A 22,415-nucleotide genomic window follows, 5' to 3' on the forward strand; every position below is an offset into this window, starting at 1 on the left:
TAATTCAGTGGCAGTCCAACCCGTCCATCCAAAAACGACGCTCTCCAGATTGAGCTTATATAAGACGACATCGAGTTTAGGACATTTGTGAACTGGGGTGATCTGAATACAGATACGGAACTCACAAAAAGACAAGCATTCTATCTGAATATAACAAACATAACCAATAATCTAATATGGATTAATATGGAGCAAACAGTACAGTTTGAGTCGAACACTAACATTTTTTTTCCACCAAAACTCCGAGATGGAATACAAAAGAAAAAAAGAATGACCACGCCCCATATTTGGGGGTGTGGTTAACACTATAGTCACACCATCTAAGTTTTGGTGTGACATTCATCATCCACTAAAATTTACATGCACCAAACATAAAACAAACTTTACAAAGCAAAATGCTCGATGTACAGAACCCACACGCAAAATTTCATTTCTTTACCCTTACGGAAATAACTACTCCAATGACTAAGATGAATTACAACATCTGAATCCAGCAGCCTAGCAGTATTTGATAAGAAAATGATGGCTAATTGTGCCTCTGATCTGATGAAGATTCGGAAGCTTTTGACGTTAGAGCATTTATTGTAGATTGAGTGATAACCAACTTCTCGTGAAGCATCACGTTGTATTCATAGAGGTTCTTAAGGTTTTTTTGGATTTCGGAAATGCTAATGTCAGAACCAGGCCTGATTTCTGCAACACAAAGAATTATGCAAAATTAAAGGTAGCAATTAAAATTTAACTCAAGGTGATATGAGGTTCACCTTTCAGAATGGGTCAAAACGGGCCTAGTCATGTAGGGTTTACCACATACACAACGTTGTCCATTTCCAATTAATAACAAAATATTTAAAAACAAGTTTATTACAGAACAAAATTAGTGTAAATAGATCCGAATAGAAACGAATGACATTGTGTGCATTTGAAATAAAGTTGGGTGACTTCCAATTTCTTCGACCCATTTGACTCCTTTGGTTAAATATTTTGATTTGACCCTTTTGACTTGTTTACCAATTAATAACGAAATGGGTGAAAGTAGCCGCCACTTTTACACATTCAACATGCATTGATGGCTTAGAATTTAAATGTTACCTAATGACGGCGGCAAAGGTATATCAGCAGCAACTGTATCTGCATTATTAGAATGCATATGATTGTTTCCATTCTTTTCTTCTGCATGTTTCACATCCTGTACCACCCGGAGTTAAAAAAAAAAAAAAATTCAGAAAGTTGACTCATTGGTTTTCCAGGAATAAAGTGAATGTCTCTGGTTAACTATAATAGTTCATGTTAGACTACTGAGTGTCAGTCGTGTTTTACTTTTCAAGAGACAGTTGAGTAATATTTTAATCTCAAATTTACACATATGACAAACACAATTACACAATTATAGATGTGCTATGTGCGAATGAATATGTGAACTGAATCCAAAAGGCAAAAAGTTTTTGAAACAAGTAGCTACAAATGAGAAAACGAATTGCGAATCTTTACCTTTTCACTTGGGGTGCTAAGTTTGTTGTTCAAATTGATATTATCCTTACGTATTTGTTTCCTAAGCGATCCACCTTTCTGAACAGGAAAACAATTGCAAGATGCTGTATCCACAAAAGTCAAAGATACATCTTCATACGGCAACATTCCACGGCCCCAAGTAAAGCTTACATACTTTCTTAGCTAGTCCAATAAATACAAAAAAGACGAGAAAAAATGCAGTTAATACTCACATTAAATTGGTTCCCCGCTGCTGCAATCTTTCAAATTAGATAGGTAGGGGCATTTGGACGTTTTGTTTTAAACTTTATTGAGCAATTTTTAGCTAGTTCTATCTAATCTTTATTCATTTGTATTGAAATCAAGGTGCGGGGTTGTAATAACAGGATTAATAACATGTTTGAGTGTTTGGCAAATTCTGAGTTCTTAAAAAAGTAATAGATAGAATGAACAAAAAGTTCAGAGAAATGAAAGTTAAAGTCTCTCAAATTAGGTTTATGAAAAAACTGATATAATTTATCCTTGCAAAATCATTTCAGCTACTCATTTTTGGCACTATTGCGGAATCTAAAAATATTTTATTTATTAATATAATAAATTCCAAGACAAAAATCCAAACACCCCCTTGTACTCGCTAAACTAAGACAACAAACCTTATTCCAACGTTCTTGGGCTCTCCGGCGACTTCTAATACTTCTCATCACACTATCCTCGTGACGAAACCTCTTGAATCTATATTCAAACTACAACGATAAAACATTAGAACGATCATGAAATATACATTAAACGAGCTAATATCAAAACCGGAGCTGAACAGGTTTCGTTTTATATCTTTTTTAACTTAATATGATGATGTTGTATCTTAATTCTTCAACTGAAATCGAACTATCTGGTCATAGTATGGTTTGTGACCATAACTACTTCTGAACTGCTGCCAACCAGCTTATGGATCAATTTAATAATACGTTTCATTTATTTGTCAGTCAGATTCTGTTTAGACTTTTAGCAAACAAGAAATAAGAAGCATACTTGCACCAAAAAGTAGAAAAATATGCCGATGCTAATGCAATACAAGCCACCAAGATCAGCTAGAAAGCCCACTGCATAGTTAGAAAATTAATGTACGTTAGATCACTATGTTTAACCCTAAATAGCATTATACAGTAGTGTCTGAATATCATTGTAATGTAACGTCTAAATTTCCCTTCAAGACAGCAATTACTTCCCCAAACTTTTAACAATACAGGATTTAATAAAATGGAAACTGTTGCAGTTTCTATGTAAGAACTTTATAAAAATTCAATCTGTTGAATGAAGTTCCAAGAAAAAATACTTTAAGATGCATATAATCAAGGGAGTATTTGGATAGAATTTTGAAAGTAATTATTCGATAACTAATAACCAGACCAGATCTGCAATAAATGGTCCTTGCAATAAATGGTCCTTAAAAATAAGACAAAATGGAAATGGAAGTTCCTGAAATTAAGTTTAATAAACCAGTAAATAAGTAACTTTGCTATAGATAAAAAGTTCTGCTGCAGTTGGTAAAAATTTATCGCCCAGATCTAACTATTTGACGCATATTTAGACGCAGAATTTGTTTTTTACCAAATATAAAAAAAACTGATAGCCATAATGCAACTCAATTATCAGTTTAATATGAAAATCTAAAACATTGCTGTACTTGAGAAGAAACAAATCTAATATTAGGAAAGTACTCACCAGGCCCGAGAGTGCTTTGATTGTCAACCTCCACAATGTAAGAAGAAAGGAAATTAATATACAATGTCGTATTAACATTCCCATCGTTAAATTTCTGAAACGAAGCCTGCAACCGATTCGCGTCACCAAAAGACGAACCCGGGAGGAAATCGTGAAAAAGAGGCTGTATAAGCCTAAGATCATGCTTAGTGCGGTATATTCTCGGGAAAAGATTGAATTGCAGGATACTTGGATCGTTTCCTCTATAAGTAACAAACTTTGCACTATTTGTGCTTCCATTCTTCAAGGTACCGCTCACATAACTCACATGCTTTTTGTGGCGGCGGTCTGTGGCAGTCAACTTAAACTCGAAACCAACAGCGGCCGCAGGCACATTTGGGATATCAACAAACTGCCATGAAATGTAGATATTGTCGTGAATAAACTGACAATCGTTACATTTAATAGTTATGGTGGGACCCTTTGTGGTGTTTTCACACGAGAAGCTGCCAAAAGCGGATAGTGGTGCGGTTCTATAGTCTATGAAACCAGGGTTTCCAGCGACTATATTACTGAGACCTTGTAGATTAGAACAGCTCATGCTAGAGACAGTTGTTATATTGAATTCCATATCATTATGGAAGGTTTCTAAGTCGGGTGCATTTGATGCTATGACACTGTGTATCTCGATGGTCCTCATTGATATAACTTGGTAAAGTAACCTGTGATTTTGAATAACCAGAATAAGATAATCACTTTCAATAAACTAGAATGGGCCATAGAAGATAATGTTTGGATTTGATTTTGTTACTAAAGAGATTTACATTATTTGATAAGTTAACACATAAAAGACCAAAAATTAACACATCTTAAATAAAAAAGATACATTGTGTGATATGAAAGTAGAACCTTTAATCTTATTGTAAAGAGGGATCAATAAGGTGAGTTTATTTGTCCTTTTCAGAAACAATTTTAGCGCAGAAAGCCAGAAAGTATGAAAAGGATGGGGCAATTATACAATTTGAATAAAAATTTGGTTATGCATAGGTTATGAACTGATTATTCCGAATACAAATTGCAATAATTAATCTATTTCAAAACACAAATCCATATACTCTCCAAAAAAAATTATTGCAAAATAGAAAAGTAGATATTTCAATCATATTACTAAGTCACCCTACTTTTACACAGATAGTTTCAATCATATTACTAAGTCATGTTTGCTAAGTGCGAATCAAACTAACCAACATAAATCAGGAATAACAGTTAAGACAGTTAATATTTCAGCTCACTTGAATCCTTTCATGTTCAACTATGTAAGATTGTGTTTGTCTACTTTTATAGAAATGAATTTTGGGATCTGGATATGAAACTTAGGCAACTTACGCTGCAAACAAACCAATAAAAAGAATCCAACTTGCAATTGAGAACGTTCCACCAAGTTCTGTCTTTCGTTTTTTGACAACCTTTTGATCATCCTACATAAAATAGAAAAATATATTATATCCAAATTACAGAAAATCACGTAAAATAAGCACCAAATATTACTGAAACCTAAATGCCAATACTGATATATACTTATGTATGGTATAGCAGTATAGGACAAGGATTTATTGCACAGAACAAAGATATTAACGAGGCTACACATTTGACAAAACATAATGAAAAGATAGTAACCAAACATTAATCTTATCAATATTTACCAAGATCAACTTTCACTGACATGAATCCATTGTCAAAAGATTATAAATCATATCCCTAAGCCCTATATGTAATTCCCCTAATTAACTCAATGACAAAGTATTTATGGTCCATCGATAATAATCTCGTTGTTAACAAGACTTTATTAAGTCTCAAGTATTTCAAAGCAATCAAACACTTAGCTCAAATGAGTCTATAAAGTCAAAATATGGAACCCAATCTAACATAACACCCGACCAAAAAAAATGCATGAAGATTCTGATTACTAAGACTGATACCAAACTCAATCTCTTCAATTGACAAACCAAAAGGTGAAACCCAAAATCTTCAACATTTTTTTCATTGCAGTTTAATCTTTATATAGCATAACTTAGTGATCATTATTTCTATACAAAGAAAGAAACTATACAATTTTGAAAATAACGTAGACACCTGACATCTAAAAAGTCAAAACATGGAACTATATCCAACATTGAACAACAAGAATAGGATACAAACAATGCCGCCCTATGGCTCAACTTAGTCATCATTCATCCTACGCACAAACGAAACAATTCATTCCCAATTTCAACATGTCACCTATACCATTATATAGATAACAAACCCAATTTGCGAGGGTATAATGAGCATTAATAGGCCAAATAATCTCCCGATAATCTTCCCTCATAACAGTCAAGTACTTACATGACCAAGTCATCACGAGTCCTTTAATCACGTTTGAAACTCCCCATTGAATAGGTATAAACAGTTATGGATCAAGGGAAACAATCCAGCAAAGTCACTGGTCACCTAGCTCACCAGCCACACTCGCTAATCAACTTGGTCTCAAAACAACCAAGGCAGTGACCCGGGTATTGAGCCCTGCTCACTGAAGTGAATCAGCAACATAAGTACTAACAAGACCTCCACAACTCCACAAGGGGCAATTCCACTGGGACCCAAAGGGGGTATGGCCCCCTTGACTTCCACAATTTGGGTCCGGGATGTCATTGACTTTAATGGAAGTATACACTCCATACCTCCAACCCCATTTTTCTACTTGTAACGACTACATCCCTCAATAACGCTAAATTACTACAACCGTTTGTAACCTCTCACCCCCACCACCTATTAAAAGTACTGTCACGTCAGCACCACCTCCTTTTTTTCCCTACAACCCATCACCTTCAGATTTAACCCCACTATATCTTACAATATACCCAAAATACCCAATCAAAATAAAAGAAACAAAAAATAAAATCCTCACAACCGACCCCCACCACCTGCCGTTACCACAGCTCTAACAAATGACATTAAATCTCAAAGTAGGATATATACCATAGATACTCTTAAGAGGGTGTTTAGGATTGCTTATTTTTCTTCTTATCTGCTTATTACTCTTCTTTTAAAAGCAAAAAAGCAATAACAAACACTCTTTCAAAAACTGCTTTATCTGCTTCCATTAGTAGACTTAAACACTTTATTATCATCAGCTTATAACACCCCCTAAATTAAGTGGACCTAAACCTAAAATACTATATCTAAAAAAAGGATTAGCAGCGCAGCTTATTGTCCGTTTACCTCTATTTCCATGTAAAACATATATTCATTAATAAAAAAAATATTGATTATTATATAGAATATACAAAATAAGAATCCAAAAAATTCAAGAAAATTTTTTTTTATCAAAAACTATACCAGCCAATGTCTAGTAGCAAAAGCAACATCCAGCCGACTAATCCACCATCGAATTCGAAACCAAGAATTAGTCCCATCACCAAGCTTCCCAACACACCTAACAAAAACACAAAACAAGAGCCAAGAAACAAGCATCACAACTGTTGTTTCAAGAAACACTGCCTGTGACTGTGTGAACTTCTTTATAGTATCAAATGCAAATATGTTTGCTGGTATGTTTATTGAATAGTCAACCCCTGACCCCACAAAGAATTCCCCATCTGATGAAGTTGTTGTAAAGGGTGTGCAGGTGTTGTTGTTTGTGTTGTAAAAGAAGCCTGGATTGCAGCTGCATAAAGTTGTATTGTATCTGAATGAATTAGTCCCTGGGCACCCCTGCCCCTGCTGCATTTTTATTTTTTTTTGGATTTTTTTGTGGGGGGATTTCTGACAGATTTTGTGAATCTTGGAGGAGGAGGTGATGTGTGTAAGTAGAGGTGAATGTCAATGTGAATGTTTGGCGTGTTTTTGCCAGAATAAACAATTTGTGGGATTTCCTTTTTTGGACTGCCTATGATCTATCTTACTATATTTAAAAGATAATTAAAAAATATTGGGCAAAATTATCGTGTTGTTGTTTTAATCTTTATTTAATTTTGTTTTTAAAAGTTGTAGATTGATATGTTATAGGTTCGACTAGATTTCTCCAAGTGAGAAATGCTACAGGGGCTCAAATTTTACAAATAATTTTTTACTAGCTTACGGAATAATGATATGGAATTTCCATGTCATTAAATATTACTTAAATAAAATTGACCTAGATTAACAATACACTAATTTTCCCTCTCACTCTACAGTATCACGTAAATCATATCACACTTTCCATCTGATCGTAACTTCCGGAACACAATTTTCTCCTCCACAACACAATTAATCTTACAATATGAATCAACTCCTACTTTTTCTTCTCCATTACGTGATGAAAAGGGAATATCAGATTGCTCGTCCTATATTTCCTCTCCATTAGATGATGACGGGTTGTCATCTGGTTCTGATCACGGGATATTGTCGGGCACTGATCAAGGGCTCTTAACAGAACAACCGTCTAATCGAGCATTACTATCAGATTCGTCATCAAAAGCTAAGAATTTCGAGTATAATGAGGAATTAAATGAGTATGTTTATCTATTATTATAGGATGCTTAATTAGTTACATCTTGAATTATTATCAAAAAAATAAATAAATACAGATTAGCACCATTATACTTGTTTTTATCTTATGCATAGTAATGTTGTAACATTGAATAGTTATAAATAGAAAATAGCAGATTGTGTTCATTTGATTAGAATTTGATTGTTTAGTTCTTGTTGATTGTAGACATGATGACAATGGTATAGATAAAGAAACCAGTTGTGATATAAATTTGGATGAAGTGAAACATCATGAAAGTGTGTCATCTCAAAGACAGGATAACAACAGTTCTAACTATGATGACAATATTGAAGAACCAAAGATTGACATGACCTTTGACACCATTGAAGAGCTTGCTAGATTTTATGCAAATTATGGGAAGAAAAAAGGATTTGGAGTCTATAAAAGGTCTTCGAGAAAGTCTTACACTAATGATGAGAAAAGGTATGCAACTATTTCATGTAATCGGGTTGGGAAGTTAGTTTCCAAGTCTAAAAATATTTTGAACCCTCGACTCGTTTCTAAAACAAATTGTCCAGCAAAAGTAAATGCAGTTCTTAGAATCGATAAAAAATGGAATGTGTCAAAAGTTGAGCTCAAACACAATCATCCGTTTAGTCCAAGGAAAGGAAGGTTTTATCAGTGTCATAGGTTCGTGAACCGAAATGTCAAAAGACGACTTGAGATATACCAACGAGCTGGAGTAAGAATGAATAAGGGTTTCAATACCTTTGTCGTGGAGAATGGGGGGGGGGGGGGTATGAAAATTTACCATTTACGGAAAAGGATTGTCGTAACTACATTGATAAAGTGAAACGATTAAAGTTTGGAGAAGGTGATGCTGAAGCCATTCAAAGTTATTTCACAAAGGTTCAATCTTCAGATCGTGATTTTTTTTACACATGGGAATTAGACGACAAAAATCGATTGAAGAGTTTGTTTTGGGATGATGCGAGGTGTAGGGCAGCTTATGAAGAATTCGGGGATGTTGTCACATTTGATACTACGTATCTTACAAATGAGTATGAGATGCCAATGGCTCCATTCGTAAGAGTAAATCATCATGGACAATCCATATTGCTTGGTTGCGGCTTGATTTCAAACGAAGATAACGAGACATTCACATGGCTATTCCAGTCATGGTTTGCGTGTATGTTTGGACGTCCTCCTAAAGCCATTATAACGGACCAGGACCAAGCTATGAAGAACGCAATACAAAATGTGTTTCCCGATGCACGTCATAGGTGATAACTATTTTCCTTTCTAACTAGCTAGTATACTTGAAAGCTTTATTTTCTTATACTTGAAAGCTTTATTTTCTGTGTCTAAATCTAATTGTTTCGTTGAATACTATTTTTATTTTTAGGTGGTGTTTGTGGCATATCATGAAAAAACTGCCTGAGAAGTTAGGTAGCCATAAGAAATACAAGCTAATTAAGTATAGGCTTAAGAAGGCTGTGTATGATTCTTTTATTCCTAGTGAATTTGAGGATGCATGGAATATACTGTTAGAGAGGTACCGACTTCAAAAAAATAAATGGTTGACAAATTTGTATCTAGAAAGACATAGATGGGTCCCTTGTTATGTGAAAGATACCTTCTGGGCTGGGATGTCTACTACACAGCGAAGCGAGAGTATTAATGCATTTTTTGATAAATATGTTAACAAAAAAGCAACCTTGAAGCAATTTGTGGAGCAATACGAAAAAGCATTAAGAGATAGGGCAGAGAAAGAAAACAAAGAAGATTTTAAATCTTACAATACACAATATCCACCAATTACCCGCTATGCAATGGAAGAACAAATGAGAGAAATTTCACCCACGCTAAGTTTAAAGAGTTCAGTGAAGAATTAACAGGAAAAATGTATTGTGGAATAGGTTCTTTCAAATCACAAAATCAGATTTTAGAATATGAAGTAATTGAGGATGTTATGGTCAACGAAAAAATAATAAAGAAGTCATTTGTTGTTTCGTTCAGAAAGGGTGATTCAGAAGAAGAATGTGACGTGAGATGTATTTGTTGCTTGTTTGAGTTCCGTGGGATGTTGTGTAGGCATGCACTTACAGTACTTATCCATGAGAATATATATATATATATATATATATATATATATATATATATATATATGGTGCCAAATAAATACATCTTGCGAGAGATGGAGAAAAGATGTCAAGAGGAGACATACTAAGGTTAAAGTTACTTATAGTGACTGGATTGATTCAGATGTGGGTCGTCGTTATGATAGAATGTGTAGTGCTTTCTCACAAGTAGAGGACTTGGCATCTGAATTAGAAGAAAAATGCAGTCTTGTACTAAACCGAGTAAGTGAAATAATGAGTGAAGTTAGGGGTACAAAAAGTGTTCCTAATAGCTTCATTTGTACCCAGGGGCCTGGTACTTCTTCTAAGAGTAACACAAAGATTCTTGATCCCTTGATAGTTCGAGGAAAAGGACGTCCTCCGAGTAAGAGACTCAAGTCCAAAGTTGAAGCAATCATCTCAAAAAAGCCAAATAAGAAGAAGGTATGTTAGTAGGTTATATGTTTCAGTTTATTAAAAGAATGATAGTAACTTTGGATTATGCTCAATTGTGATTTCAGAAATCGACGAAAGCTGAAGACGAGGAGCTTGGTTGTGAAATTGATAATAATTTGCCAAAGAAAAAACATCCGAGGAAGGAAAACACGGTAATTATGTTAAGTAATATTTTGTTAAAAAGTTGTGTGTTTAGTATGTTTAAAAATTAAGAAATAGATGTTTCAAGTATATGGTGTGCTGCTTTTCTTGTAGGAAATTCAGAATGATAAGATGTACTCTGTTTCGAGTGATATCAGTAATAGCGAGTATCTTAATTTCGAGCCTCACTATGGTGGATCCTTTCCAAGTTATCATATGCAACATTAACAATCTCCAGGTTTTCCTATGCAAGATCATCAGTTTCGATCCTTTCCAAGTTATCATATGCAACATCAACAATCTCCAGGTTTTCCTATGCAAGATCATCAGTTTCATGTGCAAACTCGAGATATGTGAAAGTAATTTTCTCCACAGTTACAATATGTAAGCGGATTTCATGTTCAAAAATCATCACAAGTGACCTTTCCAGATGCGTCATTAAACCCTCCAAATACAACAATTCGCCCCACGAGATACAACACTTAGCTTTCATAGTGAGTTTTATTTTTTTTTGTTGTTGTTCACGTTTTTATTATGTTATTCATTATTTGGTGCATTTGTGTATGGTTTAGAAACTGGAGTATTGTTTGAGTAAAAGATGGGACATTTTTTGTGAGATATTTATTTTGTTTGATTATTAGCATGTGATGGTTTCATAATGAATTATTTGATTTGGTTAACACTAAAGTCATTTTCTGTTGGTTTTTTTAAGAGTACTAGTTAAAGTGTTGCTATACTGTTACCGGTGTTGAAACGTTTCCAAAACTGTTAGACGAAGCATTGACTAGTAATAAGTTGGGCTGCAGTTGACTGGTAATAAGTTGGGCTGCAGTTGACAGGTATACAGAAGGCAAATAGTCAGCATTGAATGGTTTTGGCTAAGCTTGAGAAGATGCCTCATACAAAGTCTGAGGCCTTGGTTTATGTGCCGAAGGAAGAAGGTGGTAGGCGTTTACCTTTTTTTGCCACAATTTTCTGAGACCGGTGGAAAGACCGTCAGTACTGGTGTTATTCAGTCCATTAGCGCGTGATTTCTTTATCTATCTTAAATTTGTGTTGTCACTTTTGCGGTGTTTGGAGATTTATATTCACTTAATTTTGCATTTTTATTATATCACACAGACGTGTTGCAACTTCATTTTTTTTTGAATATCTTATATTCTAATATCTTAGCTTAATCATATTATTGCATATATGATCTTGGTTTGATGTGTAGCTGTATGCAATTTCTATCTTTTTCATTCACCACATTATTACATTTCGTTGTAAATTGTTTGTCAAAGGCTACAACACCCACTAATAAGTCCTTAATATATATGTCACACGACCATGTAATTATTTTTGTCGAAAGTTTGTTAAAACACACTTTTTACACCATATTTCTCATATTTACCCACATGAATGAAGATTGATCTCAAAAACATGCTTTTGTCATACTTACATTTCCACGATAACCTTTGGTTGTTACCCACTGAATCTTCACTAATGGGTAAGAATAAAAGTTCTTTAGTGTTTGGTTAGGCTTATGGACTTATGGCCTTTGGGCTTATAAAAGTCATTTTAAAAAAGCCATTGTGGTATTGGTTTTAAAACAACCGGTACACACGGCTATGCGCTTCGCACAATGATCTAACAATTTCAACCCTCATAATCACGTTCATTATGGTCATGAACATTAACCTGGTTTTACGAGAGCTCTAATTGTGGATCTCTAATTAATTCAATTACGCTTTCATTCATAAAAACTGCATGCTATAAAGTTTTTTTTCCAAATTAATATAGTGGGAAAACTTTTTAAAAATATTTATCGTTTTAGTTAAATCATAATTAATTTAATTTAACCTTAAATTTATTAGATTGAAAAATAAAATTAAAAAATCTGTAGTCACCCTTAAACTCTTTGCCTTCTTCAACCTTCAAATTTTGTCTGATTCAACCCTAATCTCTATCTTCCAGGTTAGTTTTAAACCTTTTTCGCGTTTTGATTATTGTTTTGTGATAACAAAAACTAATAACAAAAGCTTATATTACGAAACACGGAAATATTAAGTTCAAGATTTATGTTGCTTCTTTTTTATTACTTACAATCTATTTTTTGGTTATTGCCCTGTGATAACAAAAGTTAATTACCTATCTATCTAGCTATCTTTGATTGTGCACACATATATCAATCGAAGATTTATGTTGTTTTTCCTTATTATTTATGAGTATGTTTTGTTTTTTATCTTAAACTTGTGTTTGTCTTTGTGTTTGCTCATCTTTGTTATGATTTTTTGTTTTCATCAGCAGTTAGCACAATGAACCAATTGAATGAGGTCTTTCATATGACTCAAAATGAAGATTTCAATATAATATCTCAGGCTGTGAACAATTTCGATGTTAGTAATGCTTTAGATGATGAAATTAGTATGGATAGATGATGCTTTTGAAGAAGATGGAATTGAACATATAATTTTTTTTGCACTTTGTTTTACATGTACTGTTGTTAAAACTTAATGTCATATTCTGCATTTTGTTAAAAAAATTTGATGATGAAGGTCACAATTTAAGTGCATTTTTTTCCCCCATTTTTGGTTGTTTTTATTGTAATTATACCCATCTTTATTGGATGAAAAAATGGTTGGGAGTGAACAGGTGTTGTTACCTATGTGTTAACATATCATTTTCTTTTATTGTTAATTTTATGTTTAATGTTAAATTAAGATTTAACTTAAATTGGTAAATATTTTGAGAACTAGTTTGGTAAATAAATTTTTCCATTCAAAAAACTCGCTTTAATCTTATTGAACTTTATCACTTAACCATTCCATTGCGAGATCCGAAACTATTATCGTTTACCTTCTCAAAGTTAAGCAAGATAACAATTGTGGAAATAAGTAATTCTACTGTTATTGTAATAACAACGATATTTATAACTTTTGAATATAAAATGATTATAGTATCTTTTTATTTATTCATTACTTTAGAAAAAAACGCTGCAATCATTGCTAAACTTGTACAGAGTGAGATTAACATATATGACTTTGTGGTTTCTTCTTTTCTTCAAGATGAAAATTTTGATTACAGCGCTTTTTTCATTGAAATTTCGTTATGATAACTATAGTTATATTACACAACTAAAAAATAAATGCATCAACAAATTCAGGAGAATCTAAATTGCATCTTCTTCATGTGACAATCTCACAAGCACTATTTTGAAAAATTAAGGTTTCTAATTTATTACAGTTACCAGCTCTCGTAAGCAAACGATGCCGATCTAGCAAAAAATGTATACCCGTTACTTTCTTTTTCCTTCGTTGTTGTGGATGGCAAAAAATACACATATTTGATCAACTTATATATAATGAACCTCTAAATTTGTCTTGATACATTACCCTGTCCGGCGCCAAACCAGCAGCAATCAAGGATTTGAGTTTGATATATAAATATATTACAATTAAGTCAGTTGCGCTATCTGCAAGAAACCAGAAACAAATATGAGTTCACTTTGTATGTCACATATAAACCAATAACTAGATTCACAAAATATATAGGTTTGGATTTGTAGGGTCAACATTTGGATTTGGATATAATAATAAATCAACAGAATTAAAACCCGTTCTAGTTTAAGGTAACAAAAGCAGGTACACCGTGGGTGAGTTTAGCCAATTTGCCTGTTTCCTTTTGATATAACATCCATTTGCAATAAAATTTTACCCATTTGATTCGCTAAAGATAAAGATACACTGTGCATCACTGTATCTATATGTACGAGATAACAACCATCGGAAGTATAAAAAATGCACAGGTGTATAAATATACATGCACCAGCTTTAACTCATTCAGGAGTAAATTGGGCAAACCTGTTAAGCATAATCAAGAAGCACTGTGATACAAATAACTATAATTTGACTTTAAAAGTCCAACAAGATGCCTGTTTTACTCACGAAATGTTTTGTTTACATATTTTTTTTAGAAGTATCTCAAAAAGAAAAACTTATATGTCTATGCAGTTAAACCCATCCTATTCCAAAGAAAATAAAAGGAAAATCATAATTTACGAATATTAGTGATAGAATTCCATCTTGAGTTGTCCTACATACTACCAAGTGATATATTTTCTTATCGTGTATCCTTTTTGCCTTTTTTTAACCATTTAACTTATACGTCTTATAGTAACAGTTACTTCACTTTCATGTTCACGTCATATTGTCCTACAACCGAACATTCAAACTGGGGGTAACAACTTCAACCCATTTGTCTCACAATGGGTTGATTTGGGATTCAACTTAATGCCAAAAGTCAAATGGGAATATTAAGAAAGCTAATTAAAACAGGTAACAGGTAATAAATGGGTTAATCAGGTTTAAATTACACTATTGCATATCATTTATCTACTACCAAAATTTATTAATTCAAAATATTGGATAACTATTGTAAGAATAGCCTTTTGTCTCACAATGGGTTGATTTTAATGCCAATAAGTCAAATGGTAATATCAAGAAAGCTAATTAAAACAGGTAGCAGACTAGCAGGTCAAATATGGGTTAATCAGGTTAAAAATTACACTATTGAGTATCATTTATCAAATACTGCAATTATTATTCAAAAGAATTGGATAGCTATTGTAATGATAGCATATAACCAAAGTTGACATACCAAGTTATGACCCAACCCATTTTCAATCCATCAAAACATTTGACCTATGATCGCCGCCCCCACCCCCTGGGGTTTTGCAACATTAGTCTAAATTGTTTGAAGACAATGTCAAAGAGATGATGGTGCTTTTATATTGCATACCTATATAGATCGAATGTATTTGGTAAAATGTGCTTAGTAATCTTTTCTTCTGCTATTCTCAAGATCATTTGCAAAATTGCTATCTTCACCTTCAATATCCTTCAAATATTGGCCATAAGCTGGATCATAAGTAGTTAAGATGCGCAAGTATTTTGCAGCCTCAACATCACGCCCTAAGCTTGCTAAAGAACTGGAATTCAGCTTGAATGTCAGTATTAATGTGAAATGTAGATCTTTGCATACAAGATACATTAATGATGTCTAATTTACTAAATTTAAAGAAAACTTTGAAGTGAGCCGTTCAAATAATATGAGATATACTCCTTCGGTCTCAAAAAATGCAATGTTTGACTTGGCACATAATTGTGCTTGATGATTAGCCCAATATCTAATTGACTCTGAGTATAACTAGAGGCGGCAATTTCGACCCATCAACAAATAAATAGGTCGATTCAGGTTATGCTTTATCTCTGAAGAGTCATGTGGGTAAAATAAAATAAAATTTAAAGTGGAAATTTCCAAAAGGTAGCAAGTCATCCAAAGTGTGTTTTAATCCATAAAACCTTTCAATCATTTGAACACATTGAAATAACATAAGTTTTGTAATCATATTGAACACATTGATCACATTTTAGAACTTCAGAAAAATAGGAGAAAGTGTTCCACAACAACTGACCATGTCCATATCCATTAACCCAACCCACCCATTTTGCCACTCCACATTTTTCTCGATAAGAACAAGATGAGCGATGAATCTTATGGACTAAAAACAATTCTCATATGTAGTATGGATTAAACAGTAATCTGGAACTAACCATGAATCTTATGGACAGAAACAATTCTCATGTGGTATGGATTAGACAGTAATCTGGATTTAGTTCTTACCATGAAGGATATTGTTGTATATAAATAGAGGGAGTAATTTTCAGGTCAATAAAACCAACATCATTACCTTGAAAGCATAAACAAGGCATCACAATAATGGGTTTTGATTTTCGAGTCCTCTGGCGCTTTCATATTTGCTATTTTTTCTAGGTGGACAATTCCTTCTGCAACTTTTCCCTGCCCATGATCAGAAATTTGATGTAAACAAAAAATCAAAAGTGTAATAAGCGGATTTTTGCCATTCACTGATGCAAAAAGTACAATTTGACTTCGAAGGTCAATCAAGTTGTAAACACTAAACTTGCAACTTATTGTATCACAAAGCTATGAGGTAAGTTGGCCAGAATAAATCTGGAACAGGCATCACAGACTTGTACCTAGCTTATGACTTGATGCAAACCTTTTATGGGATGGGTACGTAGCAGTGACTGATTATTGCATGTTAACAATTTTTCTATCAATCTCAACAGATACAAGACAGAAGTTTTCAATTTAAACCACACTTAATCACCACTCCCACTCCAATAATAGATAATTGGTGCAGAGGTTTGAGGTCAGGTATAATAAACAATATAGACAAGAATGTTTCACCTGCTTTGCAAGGGCCACACATGACCATGTAGATGATAGTATCAAATAATCTATCTCCTCAATGTCTTTTGGATAGCCTGCCACAAGAAGCTGCCAAGAGAAGATAAATTACAGGAAATTTGCTTTAAGATAATGGACACCTAACTAACTGAATATCAGTATAGGAAACTCAGAGATCATACTTTAGAGATTGCACGCTCGAAATATTCAATAGCCTCAGCTAATTTTCCATCCTTCATCAATATTTGCCCCATAACAAGCAATGCTCTAACATATTCAGGATCCCTTTCAAGTATCAGTCTGTAAATAATTTATAACAATCAGAGGGAAAATAGAAACTGAATATGGATTAGTGGGAAAGGAATGCTAAAATGAAAAATGTAAACTAGAAATGGCAAAACGGTCTGGAGGATCATCGATTTATCGAAGGATCAAGCCCTCACCCCAAACAATCTCAGTGGGTCAAGGTGGGGAAATGGCAACTGATGAAAATGGGTGAGCTTTAGTACAGGTCAAATTAGGTTGGGCCGGATTGGGTTGACCCAGACCACTTTTTTGTCCATTTACAAAGATATATGATGAAATAATGTTCAATATCATTACAACTATCTATACTTCTACACTTCTATATCTATACTTCTACACTATATTATAAAAAGAATAACTCCTTATTTTTGGAAAGGGATAAGTATCCTGGAATGTAGCATTCGATGAGAGTCTGAAATAAAGCCATCTAACAGATTGTATGCACTAAAAGTAGACTTTGAGCACGGTCAACCATTTGATCCATTTGGGATGATAAGTAACCCACATTGACCCATTCATAAGTAAATGAGCTAAATTATTTGGTTGTCAACTCTAACTAAAACTATAGAAAGCTGCAAACTACAGTATTACCTAAGAAGTGGAACTGCTTTATCGTTTCTGCCCTTTGATAGGTGTGTGATAGAAAGCTATAAACAATTGACACGATAAAGATGATTAATAAGAACACATTAATAAATTAACAAAAAGGATGTAGCCTAAAACGAAAAGATCACTTACGTTATAGAGTTCTAGTTGTGATAGTTCATGGATAGCTTTTTTACCCGCAGGCACTATGAATGTGGCTTCTAGACCATCCATTTCATGAGTTTTTTCAGTATCCGCAGGTACTAACTTGTCAGGTAATCCTAACTTCTCCCGAACAAGTGGATGCTTCATAGCCAATTGCTGGAGATGATTTGAAAGCTATAATAAGAAACTTACTGCATGCTACTAATTGATTCGAGAAAATTCATTGGTAGATGTGGCAGGATGGGTGGGCCGGGAAGGCTGGGTTGACCTACAAACACTATTCTGTCCATTTTCAACTATTATAAAATAAATAACGTGTAACCACCAGTCTACCACTCGAAAAGAGGTGACTATAATGATAATCTAAATCACTGAAAAGAAAGATTTGACGACTGTAATTGTTCATTGGATGTTGCATGTAGTGCATGGGTTGTAAAACTCGAGTTGGCAGTTGGCACTCTGCCAATTCACCTGTTTTATTTGTTTATATATAAAAAAAAGCTAACCAGGATAACCTTATACCCAAAAAAAAAACCAACCTGAACAAGGGTTAAGGAGCTATTTGCGGCCCAGTATAGCAAACTTCCCTGCAAAAGAATTAATAATTTTAGGTTGACAACATCCTACCAAAGATATAGTGACTTTGATGTTTGACATCCAACCACATGGGAGCACTTGCAACAATAAACTTAAGTAGTAGGCCAAAATAACTGAAGGCGCCCTACAATGGGATGATAGATATTGAAACAAGAAGAGTATCAAAAAGGCAAAGACATCAACCACACGGTATGATTGTTAATGAAACTTATCACTAAATAATGATAACTTGGCATCATCATTCATCATAAGTAGATATGGTCTGCTTAATCACTAGCAATTAGCAATAACATATGACCACCAGTGCTATCTTGTTTATGGATGTTCAAACTTAGATATGTCAATAGCAATAGAAGCCATTATTGGAAGTGGAAGTCTCTTAACTAATAGGCAGATTCTATGTAACACTAATAAAGTCAGCAACAAGAAGAAAAATGACACCATTTCCAAAACAAAATTCAGACTTTAAATGATAAAACTTGCAAGCTTGTCAAATACAAAATATGGGAGCTTCAATTTACCTGAGGAAGATAAAATCCAACAAAAAACATAGGGATTGTGAGACAGTGCAAATAGATCCGGTAATACTGCAACAAAGAGGGGTGGGGGGATATGTCAGAATACATGTCCTGCATTAGGAATCAAGGATACAGAGGTACGAGCCTATAAAAAACATATCCTTTTCAAGTAAGGTGGTACATGTCCTGAATTATCAAACAAGCATAAGTTAACACAGTATATAACGTGATACACAGCGATTATAAAAGATTCTCTAAATGAACCTCAATATTGCAAAGAGGAAGACCACATAAGCTCCTACCATGAGATACCATTCTGACGGTAAAAATAATAGAGCTCAACTTTTCACAAGCATATTTCCTACCTTAGCTAATTTGCCAATAACATTTGGGAGCTTCGCCAAAGAAGACTTCTCAAATGATACCTGATTGAAATAAACCATTAATATAATATTACATTTATAAATATAATTAAGGAAAACTGAGCAGTGAGCATAAATTAAGGTAATTACCCGAACATTAATTAGATGTAGTGAAGCTAACAACAATGGGAAAATAAAACCTGAAGCACCATGCGACATTTCAGTCAGATTCTGGAACCAGAGAGTACCGCCCTGAATTGAATTTGACAGAATAAAGACTTCAGAAATCATCAATGAGATCAAATGCCTAATCTAATTGGTACAAAAATTAAAAATGAACAGGCATAAAGTTGACTTTTGGTTCACTCAGATCAAACAATCAAGTTACCCAAGCTCATATTCATTTAGATTCGTGACAACACAGATGGTAGACAAAAGATTAAAATCCAAAGATGTTGGTAACCAATATAAGCCAAATAGCATCCGATCTATAAGCCAAATAGCATCCGATCTATGCATTACTGAATATTTTCGCCTTACAGTTTCGAATCCAGCATGATGATTCAGCGCCATTTGTCGGACACTTAATGTCCCCAAAAATAAGAAAGGAATCTGCAAATGAAAGTCAAGTGAGAGGCTCTCACATATGCAATTCAATCAAAAACTGACCCAATTAATACCTAACTCAAAAATTTTAACATCTACAACTTAAGGATGACTAACCTGAATAGATGGATACGCTAACATCCATAAAAATGAAGGGCATCCAATTTCTATCCTTTTTTCCCGAAAGCGTTTGTACTGCTCTATCCAACTTTTTCCCGAGAAAGGTGGTGGTATAGGTGGAGGCACTTTAAGAAAATCAAAACAAGGGTAAGTTGAATAGTCAATCTCTTTCGAATCATTAATCCTATAGTCCTACTCATAAGTCATAACTAGAAGCAGAATTATAGGAAAATTTAGATGTTCTCAGATAACTGTCATGATTATATTCTCATAACTCTCACATTAACATATGTTGGCATTGATCTTAGAATATTTCTGACTTGGAGAATTAATTTAATTATTCTAATACAGATAATGAGAACCAAGGTTGACTAAGAATAAAAGAACAACACTCACAAGAACCATTAATGTACCCTGAGTAGATTTTTATTATTTTATTATGTACAATGAGTTGCTGTGTGCTGTTGTAGTACAATGTTGTTCTTGAGAGTGCTTATTTCCCCATAGAGTAGTGATACTTCCATATGAAACTTTGGCATTAATCGTTTCGATGTATAAAGAAGTCGAGAGATTATAGTTGTGTTAATTTGTTATTTGTACTGGGATATCAGTTTGTATCATAACACCTATCCTGATTACCACATTCTTGGTCAGAGCAGAAAGAGAATACTAACATTGAGGTGCCAACATAGCAGTCTTTTTCAAATTTTGTAGTTGCGCAAGAAGCACGGGAAGTATAGCAACTCTCAGAGCTAGCGTGGAGACAACAATAACCGCCCACCTACAACATCAGTCACAAATTATAAAACGAAAAAGGATAAGATTAATTCAGTCATTATAAATAAATATAGTAAGTTACAAAATGTCACTGCAAAAACAATAGGTGGACATGGTATGCTACTACGCAATGTGTGGGAAAGAAACTAAAAAAAAAACGATACTTTTGACTTATGGATCTGTAACTATCTTGACACCCACAACTTCGATTAAAAACGGTTACTAGTTATCAAAGTTTTTTAACCACTTGTTTTACATTTAAATTCATAATGTATTTTTCAAGCCAAGGAGCAAACCTAACTAACTAAAGAAGAACAAATGTCGTTTCTAAATTGGCTATCCGAGTAGTACACCGTGGTCTCCATTATATATATATATATATACACACACACTATATATATATATATACACACAAAAAACAGGAAAGAAAGAAAAGAAGTATATAAAGAGGGAGGGTTACCAAGGCAAGGCAGTAAAGTAATGAACTTTATCAAGGAACCAAACAAGACATTGTATAGGAAGCATGACGTCATCACCGGAAACCGGAAGCGCGGCGACATCACTAGCAATGTCGTGATAATCGAAATTGTCATTGTAATCATGAAAAAAACCATCCATTTCAGACTCAGGAGAGGAAGTACTAGTAGAATCATCATTATGAGAAATAGGTTTTTCATCTCTATTGGTTGAAAATGACCTATAATAATTATAACTATGATTCAAATATCGGAAAGAATTATAATGATGATGATATTGATATAAGGATGATACAGAATGAGGTTTATTGGTATTATTTTGATGATGATGTGATGATAATGAATGAATTGAAGAAATAAGTCGGTGAGGAAGAGGAGGGGGAGGAGTGTGATGATGTTGAAGAAGAAGAAGTGAAAGCTGGTGCGGCAGCTGATGATGTTTTCTCCTCCTCATGATTATTAATGCCATAATGGGTGCTGATTATTGTGCTTGTTGAATTAATGGAAAAGGAATGGAGGCGACCCAAAGGGATTTGATTTTTTTGGTTAAATCGGGTAATCATTCAACTATCCGGATTTCTTAGATTTTTCAAAAACATTTCATTTATTGTATTTAATTTTTTTTTTAATCCAGTTATGTATTCAAATTTCGAAGCTTGACCTCGGTCTCGATTCGATTACTAAACGAGTCAATATCTAAGCTCGAATTCGACTTGAGCTTTTTACAAATTAAACTCGAATAATTCTTGAGAATAGGTAATTGGTCTTGTCAAATCTTCTTTTGTTATCATTTTTATAATCAAACACAGGTAAATAATTGTGTAAAAGTGTAAATTTAAAATTAGGCAAGTAGATGGTTGAAATCGGGATAAACATAAATGCGTAACTGTAAAAACTTAAAAGCGAGAAGAAAGATACATTAAGAAACTCGTGAATATAAAAATAGTTAATTTAATGGGAAGAAAGTGAGATCATTTCCTTCGCCTTGTGTTCTCAAGTTTTTTTATTTAAGGAAAAAAAAAGAATGGAGAGGGAAATCAAACTTTTTTATGTTCTTTAGTTTTGTATAAGAGGGAAAGGAAAAGAATGGAAGGGGTTCCAAAGGATCTAGCAATAGACTTTTCTTTCAATATTTTTTCCCTAAATTTAGGCTGATTGTGAAGGAAGCTAAATAATATACATCATAATTATTGTAAAATGACAAGTATACATCATAACCATTGTAAAAA

At 33.7% G+C, this 22,415-nt stretch overlaps 2 protein-coding genes across 3 annotated transcripts; both read right to left on the bottom strand.

Annotated features, from left to right (window-relative positions):
• Positions 1-160: 160 nt before the first annotated feature.
• Positions 161-7,093, bottom strand: LOC122582790. The gene is made up of 8 exons (XM_043755231.1): positions 6,571-7,093; positions 4,579-4,670; positions 3,214-3,914; positions 2,521-2,591; positions 2,145-2,234; positions 1,492-1,674; positions 1,093-1,189; positions 161-693 (listed from the first exon to the last, which is right to left on the bottom strand). The coding sequence occupies exons 1-8, from the start codon at positions 6,958-6,960 to the stop codon at positions 527-529; spliced, it is 1,791 nt and encodes a 596-aa protein (XP_043611166.1). The 5' UTR covers positions 6,961-7,093; the 3' UTR covers positions 161-526.
• Positions 7,094-13,559: 6,466 nt separating this feature from the next.
• Positions 13,560-21,728, bottom strand: LOC122585870 (ALBINO3-like protein 2, chloroplastic). 2 transcript variants are annotated; one of them, XM_043757985.1, is made up of 15 exons: positions 21,171-21,728; positions 20,608-20,714; positions 19,931-20,058; positions 19,748-19,819; positions 19,358-19,459; positions 19,211-19,270; positions 18,849-18,914; positions 18,270-18,317; positions 17,719-17,886; positions 17,572-17,627; positions 16,857-16,974; positions 16,675-16,764; positions 16,151-16,260; positions 15,199-15,388; positions 13,560-13,873 (listed from the first exon to the last, which is right to left on the bottom strand). In XM_043757985.1, exons 1-14 carry the CDS (start codon positions 21,653-21,655, stop codon positions 15,232-15,234), a joined length of 1,767 nt encoding a protein of 588 aa, XP_043613920.1. In that variant the 5' UTR covers positions 21,656-21,728; the 3' UTR covers positions 13,560-13,873; positions 15,199-15,231. The 2 variants fall into 2 exon arrangements, with proteins under 2 accessions (XP_043613920.1, XP_043613919.1); XM_043757984.1 differs by having other exon boundaries at positions 19,730-19,819; positions 21,171-21,722.
• Between the last annotated feature and the right edge of the window lie 687 nt (positions 21,729-22,415).

This window comes from Erigeron canadensis, chromosome 1 (assembly GCF_010389155.1).
Source record: "Erigeron canadensis isolate Cc75 chromosome 1, C_canadensis_v1, whole genome shotgun sequence".
Classification (NCBI taxonomy): domain Eukaryota; kingdom Viridiplantae; phylum Streptophyta; class Magnoliopsida; order Asterales; family Asteraceae; genus Erigeron; species Erigeron canadensis.